At 37.1% G+C, this 12,502-nt stretch overlaps 1 protein-coding gene across 3 annotated transcripts in view; it reads right to left on the reverse strand.

The window, feature by feature from the left end:
- The window catches only part of PPP2R5E (protein phosphatase 2 regulatory subunit B'epsilon), a 144,586-nt gene that overhangs the window by 18,324 nt on the left and 113,760 nt on the right, over positions 1–12,502 (reverse strand). For all 3 annotated transcript variants that reach the window (XM_035720203.2, XM_025442881.3, XM_025442882.3), the window contains exons 6-8: positions 1,492–1,622; positions 1,312–1,371; positions 290–398 (exon numbers count right to left, since the gene is read on the reverse strand). In XM_035720203.2, coding sequence (XP_035576096.1) covers positions 290–398; positions 1,312–1,371; positions 1,492–1,622 — 300 coding nt within the window. The remainder of the gene's footprint in view (positions 1–289; positions 399–1,311; positions 1,372–1,491; positions 1,623–12,502) is intronic.

A 12,502-nucleotide genomic window follows, 5' to 3' on the forward strand; every position in this document is an offset into this window, starting at 1 on the left:
TGGAAAACCCACATATATTTGATGCTGCGCAAGATGTTCAATATATTAATTTTGTGAACTAGGCAAGTCCTAAAGTTCTCTATAAAATGAGATGACTGAACAAATGCTCCTCCCACTTGAAAAATATTCCCATGATTCTCCTATACACAGAAAAACAGCACACATTTTAATTTTCCTCAGGGAGCATTTTATAGGATTTTTTTTTAATTAAGGAAATATCAATATCAAAGAAACACTGAGTTTGTAAACTTTTAATTTTGCTTCCAAAGGTAGTTGCATAAAATTCTACCTGGGCATGGAAGAGTGATAAGCTCCTGACAGTGTGTAAAGGAATCAGCACTTTCACCAGAAACTGTTTGTGTTCTGCCTTAAGAGGTAAAGCAAAGCCATTGATAATACTAGGAAAAAGAAGAAGAAACATGAATTAGCAGTGTGATCACAACCAGCTAAACTGAGACAACCTGCCCTTGGAAGACCAGGTTAAATCTGAATCGGTTTATGTTTGGTCCAAAACAACCCAAACCCCATCCAGTGACATTCAAAATTTCTGAGTTACTTAATAGAGTACATTTAAGTAGGAAAGAAATTTAAGAAAATTTGCTTATGATAGCCTAGCACAGGCTCTTATGCTCTTTAATCTAGCTGGATGATTCCCAAAAGCTTTTGTACCAAAAACTTTATTTTTCCCTCCCCCCTAAATCGTTTGCCCTCCTCACTTATGACCCTTTCCATTTGCAGACATCGTTCCTGAAATTTCTTCTCTGACCAAGAATACTATAGACAGAGAGCCCCTTCCTGGGGAAGTCACAGTGAAAACAATGTCACTCCATCTTCATTTTCTTCTCATATTAGGAGGAGAAACTAAGTAATCACATTGTCTGGTTACATTACCATCCCTGTGTATAAAAACCTACACAAACAGCTGTCTCTTTTCCAACTCATTCCACTTCTCCCAGCAGTAGCTGTTCAAGAACTACACCTGGGTACATGGTTCCTTTGAAAATGGCAAAGAAACTAACAAGAATAAGATGTTGCGGAGTGACTGGCTTGGCTGCAATTAGGTGTATTATTGTCTCTGTTGCAACGAACAAACTGTTAGTTCTTTCAGTCCTTCCTGCAGAATTAGCAATGCATAATTGAGGAGCAAGGAGGACAAGAAATCATGTCTTGTAGAGTCAGTTGGGAAACATGCTTAGAGTACCAAATGTATATACAGCAAGAGATCTAGGTCAGCATTTCCCTGTGCCACTTGAATCTCATTTTCAAAATGCTATTCACCTGAGATTATCAATTAGCTAAAAATGTGCTTACCTTCCTAATATTTCCAGCAGTTCAGCTACCCCATTGAAGTGTTCTGTTTCATAAACAAACCTTTTTTAAAAAAGAAAAGAAAGAATAAAGTCAGTACACTATGTTCAAATATTTGAAGTTTAACACTTTACCATAAAGCCACCAATTTTGCTTCTCCTTTTCCCCCCATCCTCCACTTACCTTAGAAAAATATTGTTAATCTGTTTTCGGATAAATGCTCTAAGACCAAGAAATTTGCCATAAATTCTGTGTAAGACTGTTTTTAAGTAGTCCCGTTCCCGAGGGTCTTCGCTGTCAAATAGCTCCAAAAGCTGTTGTAAATGAAAGACAGCATAGCTGTCAAAAGTGGTTTCAGGAAATGATTTAGAAATTCTGCCACTCATCATTTAAAATCCCTCCCTCCTTTACCTCCTCAAAAATTTATTAAAGTATCTATTATGTGCCAGGCACAGTGCTGGTTTTCGGAAATAGAATGATTTATAAGTCAAACAAGGGACTCACACTCTAATGAAGAGATAAGACACAATAACAATAATCATAATGACAACAATAAGAGGTAACACATACAGCACTTAGTATGATCATGCTATTTTCTAAGCAATCTACTTGTATTAATCCTCCCCATGAAGTAGTTTTTTTTGTTGTTGTTGTTTGTTTGTTTATTTAAGTAGGCTCCACTCTAATCCAGGGCTTGAACCTCATGACCCTGAGGCCAAGACCTAAGCTGAGATCAAGAGTTAGATGTTTGGGCAGCCGCGGTGGCTCAGCAGTTTAGCACCACCTTCAGCCCAGGGTGTGATCCTAGAGACCTAGGATCCAGTCCCAAGTCGGGCTCCCTGCATGGAGCCTGCTTCTCCCTCTGCCTGTGTCTCTGCCTCTCTCTCTCTCTCTCTCTCTCTCTCTGCCTCTCTCTCTGTGTTTCTCATGAATAAATGAATAAAATCTAAAAAAAAAGATGAACCTTCAGCTCTACTTGAGCATACGAATAAATGAATCAACCTAAACCAAAGCCAACATCTTAAAGTCCCCAGAGACAGCAGAAATGTTCTTTGTAGAGCTTAGTTGCTGTTACACAGTTGTGCTCACTTTATAAATATTCACGGAGGTGAGCATTTACAATTTCTGTATGTATGCTAACCATGAATAACATTTTTAAAGTTTCTACTCATTTGTAATCTAAAGTCAAAAACTAAATCCTGGTATCAATATGTCAACACAAAAACTTGCACATGAATGTTCACAGCAGCATGATTCATCATAGCCAAAAGTGGAAACAACCCTGATGTCCATCTTTTTCAACCATAAAAAGGAATGAATAATGATATATGCTACCACATGGAAAGAAGCCAGATGCAAAAGGCCAATTATTATATGATTCCATTTTTATGAAATACCTGGAATACACAAATCCATACAGACAGCAGAATGAAGAATGTCTGCTAAGGAATATGGTGTTTCTTTGGGGGATGATAAAAAGTATTCTGCAATTATATAGCAGTGATGATAGCACAAGCTGGTAAGTACATTAAAAAACACTGAATTATAAACTAAAAAACCCTGAATTTTATAATTTATAAAATTCACCATTTAAGGGTGAATTTTATGGTATGTGAATTATATCTCAATAAAGTATTTATTTATTTATTTATTTATTTATTTATTTATTTATTTATTAAAATAACAGTGGGTAGGTTCACTAGCTGAAAACCCAAGTTGGAGACTGGTTTGAATTTTACTGTGTTCCTCATACATTATCATCACAATAAAGCAACACTTATTGTTTACACTAAAGTTGATTTGATAGTAAAACATTTCAAGAACATATAGACAATATACAAATGAACACAGACTACCCTAATTACCAAAAAAGCTATCAAGAAATACATAAGCATAATTCAGGTGATTAAGACATGTGGCTGAGAGCAGAAGAATAACTCAGTGGGCAGTAATCAAATAAATTATCCACTTTTGCTTGGTGTTTTTCTTTGAACAAAAGACAAAATTATAGACAAAGAATAGCCCTTCAAATAATGGCAGGAAGTACAAACTGAAGGGAAATCTTCAACACTGGGCAGTGAGAGAGCTGCAATTTTGGCTCTACAATGCCATCCATCCACTCATCCACCCACCCACCCACCCCAAAAATGAATACCTCAAATAAATATGTATGCCTATTAGAGCCAGCTATGGGGCAAGGAGACAGACACAATCAGCCTTCACAGAGCCTAGTGTAAATGAGGGAGACAGGTAAATAAACAGCATAAATGGTTTAGGATACTATATAAATACATAGCAGAAAAATCTACTTTACTTGGAAGAAATAAAGTGATAGGGAAGGCTTCTGGAGAAAGTGACATCCAGGCTGACCCACGAAGAAATCAGGAAGTTGAAGTGGAAGGAGAGTATTCATGGTAGGTACAACAGCACATACCTTCACCAGCAGCCAATCAGAATAGAAGATGCTGTTAAAACACCTGCCATCTCTGCCCATTTAACCATGCAATCAATTGACCAATCAATCTCCACATGTCAGGAACTGTTCTTGTTGCTGTGCACACACACACATTCATGAACAAACTTGGGAGCCCACAGGGAAAGCAATGAGCAAGTCAACTATATATTTCCACAGGAAACAGTTTAAGAAAGAAAGGTATGTGGTCCTTATAAGTAAAAGAGGCCCCATGGGCTCAGTATCTCTTATCGACTGCACACACACAAAATGACATAAGATCCCTAACCTACTCATCTTATTCCTCGTTAATGGAAATAATTAACCTTTTAAGTTCTATTTTTAAATTTGGTTTCTATTTTTAAGTGCTATAAAAGGATTTAATGAGTAATTTGCAACCAACAAAGTTTGAGGGGGTGTATTAGCAAAATCTGAATCAACTATGCTTATGTATGTACTGTTAATCTTAAGAGTTTAATGAAAATATAATAATTAAGCAAAAATCATTTAACTAATGTTTTCATTAGGCCCTCAAAAAACATGCATTACCCAGCATCTAACTAAAGTCATTTACACAAAGCCACAAATACATATAACATATATATATATATATATCATGTCCTATGAGAAAGAAAAATTACAGTATATAAATGACATTTCTGCTGTTCTATAGAACGTGTTTTTGATGATTTTATGGCATAAAAGACAAAATTAAAAGTATTAATAATGCACAGGCCCAAAAAATGGGGAGTAGGATGAGCTCTGATTTTCAAAATAAAATGTTTGTGCTTAGTCATATATACACTCCCCACAAAAAAGCAATGAGAAATATAATCCAGCATCTGTAAATGCCTAGTGGACTGTGCTCCCTACAATATAGCAGGCAACTTGTCAGAGAAAAGAAGCTGGATAGTTTCCAAGGTGATTACAGAGCAAAGATAGATCTGTCAACTTGCTGACTCCTAGTTTACAAAACCAGACTTTCCGAAGCTAACAAACAGGGATGAACCATGAAGTGATTTAGCCAAAGAGCTCTCCTTTGAACCTCATAATAATCTACATGAAATGAGAAGGGCAAAATGAAAAGAGGCAATCAGGGTCTCCAAATCAGACACGAAGACTAAAACTTTGTCTTCCTGAGCCCTCCCTGACATGAGAATAAAGGAAGAAAAAGGGAAGAAACCCACGGGGCAGATTAGAGTAGAGAGCCGATGAAACAAATCTGCACATTTTTCAAAGATGGAAAGTGGATGGCAGGGGCTATCTTAGGTTTCCTCTTTCTCCACTCTGCTAAGTGTTTTTCCATTCTGCCAGCAGGGAAGGAAGCCAACAAGAAGCAAGCCAGTTCACACCAGAGAACCCTTAAAAGGCTTAAGAATTGAACACGCCAGATATATTTGATGGCAAGGGTGTACGGAGCTAAAAACAGGAGGGCTGGTTGAAAGTTTGTCGAAAGAGTAACAAGTCCTCCCAGATCCATGTCCCAAGCAGTGGACTGAAGATTTATAATCAAAGTCTACAGAGCATAAACATGCAAGTCTCTAGTCTTCAAGACATTGTACACAGGAAAGTAAAAACTCTATTGCAAATAAAAGGATTAAATAAAACTCTGTATGCTGATGAATGAGATCTTTGCTGGCACCATTCTCTGACTAAGCCCTCAAAATTCTGGATTAGGTAGGTGATAGGAAGGTCCCTTTTGAGAGACCTCAGCTTCAGCCTCTTGACAGCTTCAAGAGGAAACATCTATTGACACACTGATATTTGAGGGTTTCTCAATGAAAGCTCAAGGTCTCTGCTCAATATTCTAAGTGTCTCCCACTTGTGTGCATGCATGTGCACACAAACACACACAGTTCTAAGAAGGCTTTTAGATGGCTCTAAGAAGCTTCTCTGATGACTAATACGTAATTATGAAGCCAAGGATCACCAGACATTCTAACATAAAAGACAGACCAAAACAAACAATCATAAAGAACTCAGAGGAAATAGCCACAATGCAAGTAAAAAACAAACAAACAAAACAAAACAAAACCTGCAGAAAAGAACTTATCCTCAGAAATAAATCTATTGGATCCCTGAAATAAAAGCAGTGCTACAGCAGATGAATATTCAGAGAATTAAAAAAAAAAGTTTGGAAATTCAAGATGTAAAAGAAATAAAAATTTCAGAAGAACTGGAACATTATGGGACACCTGGGTGGCTCAGCGGTTGAGCATCTGCTTTCAGCTCAGGATGTGATCCCAGGGTCTGGGATCAAGTCCCACATCGGGCTCCTTGCAGGGAGCCTGCTTCTCCCTCTGCCTAGGTCTCTGCCTCTCTCTTTCTCTCTCTCTCATATGAAACAGTAAGATCTTTAAAAAAAAAAAAAAAAAGGGGAACTGGAACATTAAAATGAGCAAATCTATCCTGAAAGCAGAACCAAAAGAAGTGTATAGAAGAAAATAGATAACTAGAGGATCAATCCAGAAAGTCCAACACATTCCAAAAAGGCACAGAGAATAGGTACAGAAACATAAAAACAAAGAAAATGACATTACCTGAGAAAGAATTCAATGCAATTTTCAGGAAAAAAGGGCATGAATTTCAATATATATATGTGCCATCATGGACCATTATGTTCTCTGCACAATTAATTAACAAAGACCTGCACCAAAGCACTTCACTTTGAATGATCTGGACACTGAGGACAAAGAGTAGATCTCAAAAGCTGAGAGAAAATAGGTCACTATGAAAGATAAGGAGTTCAGCAGCCACAAGCCTCCTTAATACCACTAGAAGTAGCAGACAATTTAGAATTCTCTAAAACTTTCTGAGGGAATATGGGTTCTAACCCATAAATCTAGCCAATATATCAGTCAAGTCTGTGGGCTGAATAAAAGACATGTTCAGAGAAGCAGGTTTTGAAAAATGTATATCCCATTCATACTTTCTTAGGAAGCATCTAGTGGATATATTCTGCCAAAATGAAAGAAAGGGGGAGATACAAGACACAGTGCAGAAGAGTGGCAAAAGAAAGTCCCAGGATGACCACTATGGGTACAGCCTAGAGGAAGCCATAGGTGCCAACCAGAGCAGGATGATGGGGCTTCAGCTTCAGGAAGGAGGCCTCCAAGGAAAACAGTAGAAGACAGACTGGCTCATGTGTACACCAGACTGAGAAGAGCCACAGTGCTCTCAGAGAAGAACTAAGTGATGAACCAGTAACTCATTCATGGGAAAGCAAGCATGTGAAAAAATAAGGCAATTATTCATTCCAGGGGTTTAAAATAGAGCTCTATAAGAGAAGTAATGCAATTATAGCCTAATATATGCCTCAGCTGTGAACAACATGTACATAGTCCTAATGCAAACACAGAATTTCATTTCATTAAATTTTTTGACATAACTAATTATATATTGTTAAGATATAGAGGAGGGAGATGGAGAGGGAGACATAATGATTTATAGTAGGGAAAAGAATTTTGAATCAAGAAATAGTATAAGAATGCTATCTAGAGACATGGAGATACATACAGGAAACATCTAGAAGAATTGAATGTGATTACCCTCTAGGGAGTGAGACTCTGGGCTGGGGAAGGGTGAGGCAGGAGATTGCTATTTTTCTTTATAAACCATATAAATATATTTGAATTTTTTAATAGACATTACTTTATCAATTAAAACCATTTTTTCAAGATTTATTTGAGACAGAGAGAGAAAGCACGAGCAGGAGGGACGGGGTGGGGAGAGAATCTCAAGCAGAGTCCAATGAACGCAGAACCCAATGTGGTGCTCAATCTCATAACCTTGAGATCACAACTTGAGCCAAAACCAAGAGTCAGACGCCTAAACAACTGCACCACCCAGGCGCCCCAATTAAAACTATTTTTAACAATTAGGAGCGAAAGATTTGAAACAAAAGGCCCAACTGCCCTCTGCTACAATAAAGGCACAACTACCATGCCCTATTCCATGTAAAGAAAGATTTTTTTTTTCTTGAGATTTCTAAAATGTATTCATTTCAGAGACAGAGAGACAAAGACAGAGACAGAGAAAGTACAAACAGGAAGAGAGGCAGAGGGAGAAATAGACTCCCAACTGAGCTGGGAGTCCAACATGGGGCTTGATTCCAGGCCCTAGAGATCACAACCTGAGCTGAGCTGAAGGCTGACACTTAACCATCAGAGCCACCCAGGGTGTCTCATAAAGCAAGATTTTAAAGAACATCAGAAATGCTTAAGTAAACAATCAATGAAATTGGTATTCGACATGTTTTCATGTAAATATTGTTTTCATTTAAACATTTCTGGCTTTTTTAACTTCAGCTATTCTACTATCTGAAAAATGGTATCTTCCAAACACTTTTACCTCGAACAAGTAATGTACATGGAGAAAACAGCCTAGAACCAAGTAGCAAGAGCCTATTAATAGCATCCTGACTCCAATGAATCAGAGCAACTCAAGAAGACCAACACGTCAAATGAGTTGATCTATGGGCACCACTGAGAAGCACAGAGGAGACAAAGAATCAAAAAATGCTGTACATTATAACCTTTTAGCAATTCTGACTTCAAGACTCCTATGGAAACTCAGTATAAACATTTCAAAGGTGTAAGTCACCCAAATATGAACAAATCTGCTAAGTCACATGCTTTTATTTTCTTCCTAACTTCAGGCATTCTTCCCACAAACTAGAGAAATCCATTCTTTCCTCTCTCAAGCAATAATTTGGACTGACTGAACAAAAACTGGTGGTTTAAAATTTTAAGACAATCAATTTGATCAGCATTTCAAGAAAGAGCTTTTACTCTACATAATGGTGCACTTAGTGGGCTGCACGCAGGGACTATCTACATAATTTGTGGGGCCCAAGCAAAATGAAAATGCAGTGCCCCTTGTTAAAAAACTGAAGACTTTCAAGGCAGCAACAGCAAAGCATTAACCAAGAGCAGGGCCCTTCTCAGCAAGGGGCCCCGTGTCACAGCACAAGCCGTGTACCTGCTAAGCTGGCTCTGGATACGGGAACCAGAGCAGTAAAACCCTTTTCCAAGGTTTTTAAGTGATAGGTTGACTGAATGGGATGAGGTGAAGAGAGTGCTTGATTAATTAGTAAGGATTATCTGATAAAATTCCTGATCAAATAAATTCTCTTAAGTTTTATTTGCTATAGGCACAGAGAGAGAAATGTAATAAACATTTTGACACATTCAAGGAACTTGTTTGGACAACAGCTCTTTGTATTAGAGCTGAGATTCAAGGCCTCAAGAAATTGATTTCACTGTAGAACTTAAAATTTATTAACAAGTAGGTTTGTGTCGAGTCCAATTTGTCTTGAATTTTTAAAACACAATAACAAAAGGTCACTTTTAAGGACAGGGTAACCAATTTACATAAGTTGCATGATAATCACAGCACCTTTCAGCTAAATATAACTGCAAATGTGAAATACAAATTGCTAAATCGCAATCTCCAGCAGTACATATGTTTATGGGGACACTTGAATAGTATGTCTCTTAGCAACCACTGACTGCTTCTCAGATTTGCAGAGTCGTTGAAAGCAGTCTTTAGAAATATGCTACTAAAAACTCTTGCCACAATAATACACACCCAATGAAATAATCCAAGGTTTGGCAACCCAGTGTGCTGAGGGGAGGGGATCATTAAAAAAAAAAAAAAAAAAAAAAAAACATTTTCCCAACTGTCCTAACACAGATAAAAATTATCTTTATTGGGAAGAGACATGTTGTTCCATAAACCTAAGCAAGTCTGCACACTTAGAGCTATAGAAAGCAGTTACTATGACTAAAATCAACATTACCATAGACACGAGTGCACTATGTAATCAACTGACTATCCTTGATAAATCTGACAGCTTTCTTGTGTAAAGACTTAGATGTACATAAGAAATGCTAAAGGTTATATAAATCTAGATTTAATAAAAATTACAATGAAATTTAAGCAAGCCAATCAATCATACCATTCTTAAATAAAAACACCATAAACTCTTCAAAGGCAGAAGCCACAAGGAGTTTTGTCTGGCCCATACAAAAATCAGGATTTCCAGGTTCCCTTGACCAGCACTCCTTCCTGTCACACCTACACAACTTTGTTCGTACCACCTATCTGGCTTCTGTAAAGATTTGAACATATTATCCCTGCTTCTCACCTATTAAAAGGATATGCACCTGGCACTAATAAACATTTACTTGTAACACTGGAAGAAGTCAGTTGGTGATATGAATCCAAGGACAGGAGAGACCGCATTTAACATCTGAAAAAATCTCAAGAGCCAGAGAGGAGCCATATAAGTAGAGTCCAAAGAGTTTCTTTGATTTTTGAGAATGGTAAAAGTCGGATTTCAAAAAATTCATCACATGCTGGTTATGATGCCGACAGATCACCATATGACTTCACGGACTGAGGCTATTCTAGAAAATATGAAAAGAAGATTCTCAAAACAAGAACTGATCCTAAAAAAAAATTAGTAGTGACAGCAGCAGCATAACATTTACTGGCCACTGACTCTTGTCAGGAATTGTTCTAAGTGCTTACATACGTATTCACTTATTAAATCTCCGTAGCAACCTTTCACAACAAAATTATGATTATATTGTGGATATTCTGCAACTACCTGCCCAAGGTCATGCACTAAAAAATGCCAGCATCTGAATTCAAATCAGTGTATACACTTAAGTACCGATCTACACCACTTCCTGATGAGGACGAAAATGAGTAGTATTGAAAGGGCTTCTCAAGGTAACACTGAAAGCTTTCCACTGAACATCAGATTTTTGAAGGACATATACAAGGAACCAAAGGAAGGAAAACACAACAAATGTGAAGTATAAATGAATGGTGTAGTCTTATGGAAACAGTCTTAGGAAGGCTAATGAACAGAATCAGCTGAAGTTCATGAAAAATGCCAGGCAATAAAATGAGAACGTAGTCATAATCTATATTTACTATTCTTACTGATTATAACATACATGGTCATTATTTTTTAATGTAAAAAAATAGAAATATAAAAATTAGAAAGTGATGACCATCACACTTAATCACATTCTACCAGACAGCTGATGCCAATTTGGTGTATTGCCTTCTGAAATTTTTAGTGCATATACAAACATTCCTTTTCCCTAAAATAAGACTCAGATTCAAAAAAATCATACTGTTCCAGAAGATACATGTTTCACTTAAAAATAGATTATGCGTACCTCTCATTCTCTTTACAATCTGAACATTCCATAATGTGCATGTCCAGGATTTATTCAATTAACCCCCTACTAAGGAAGTTTTAAATTGTTTCCAGTTTTCTAATAATTATTAACAATGGTGCATTCAATATCACTGTATACATATCTTTGTGTACATATCTGACTACCTCTCACGGAATTGCTGAGTGGATAAAATTTAGGTTGACAAAAAAAAATTGTTTTTAAAGATTTTATTTATTCATGAGAGACAGAGAGAGAGAGGAAGAGAGAGAGGCAGAGACACAGGCAGAGGGAGAAGCAGGCTCCACGCAGGAAGTCCAATGTGGGACTCGATCCCGGGTCTCCAGGATCACGCCCTAGGCCGAAGGTGGCGCTAAACTGCTGAGCCACCTGGGCTGCCCTAGGTTGACAAAATTTAAGTTGATAGAATACTATCAGTTTTCCTCTTCAGAGGATTATACCAATTTAACATATATGTATGCACACGTACACATCTGTATGTATAGGTACAATTTTTTATGGGTTTTTGGCAGACTAAGAAAGACGTTTTCCACTCAAGCCTCTGCTACATTCTAGTCTCTTTCCTATACATATGCTACATTGGTTGTTTTTGAAGATTTTATTTATTTGCTTATTTATTTATAAAGCACAAATGAGGGAAGGTACAGAGGGAGGAGAGAGAGAATCTCAAGGAGACTCTGCTGAGTGCAGAGCCCAACACGGGCTCAATCTCACAACCCTAAGATCATGACTTGAGCCTAAATCTAGAGCTGGATGCTTAACCAAATGAGCCACCCAGGCGCCCCATGCCACACTGTTTTCATTCATGTACCTTTATAGTTTTAATATATTTATATGTTTTAATATCTAATAGGCAAGGTGTAGTATCAGTTTTCTTTTTCAAAATTTTCTTTTATGTCATGAACTTTGAAATTTTCAAATAAAGAAACTAATGAAATTTCATTTAGAATTACACTAAATGTATAAATTAACTTGGGAGATTCTTGGATATCCTTATAATAGCAAATTTTCCATCTAGGAATACACTGTTCAAGGCTTCTCTGCAAAATTTTCTTATTAAGTTTCATATAAACTTTTACATTTCATTTCAAAAGGCAGAGATTTTAAAATTAATATTGGAATCAAGAAAAATAAAATATCCTACTGTGGGTAGATAATACCAGCAGATGTTTTTACAAATCATTATCATTTTATCATAACAAGTTTACTTGTTCTAACTTGTAAGAGAGGTCACCAGCACAGTCATTTTACAGAAACACTGAGGCTCAGAATAGTCTAAAATCTTGTCTACAATTAAAGGCAGGGAGCCTGTCTTTGTATCCATAGTGTCAACTCAATGAAGCAGACTTAACAACTGTCCGTTTGGGGGTATGTCTTATTTTCCTGTTACCTCATGTTGCAAAATGAGGAGACTCAAGCTTGGACAGCCAACTGTATTAATTGGCTAAAAGCCACATTGCCAAGTAGGTGAAAAACCAGGATTTTAATGCAGTTCCTTCTTACCCACAGCACATATTCTTAGCTC

Source organism: Canis lupus, chromosome 8, assembly GCF_003254725.2.
Source record: "Canis lupus dingo isolate Sandy chromosome 8, ASM325472v2, whole genome shotgun sequence".
NCBI classification, from domain to species: domain Eukaryota; kingdom Metazoa; phylum Chordata; class Mammalia; order Carnivora; family Canidae; genus Canis; species Canis lupus.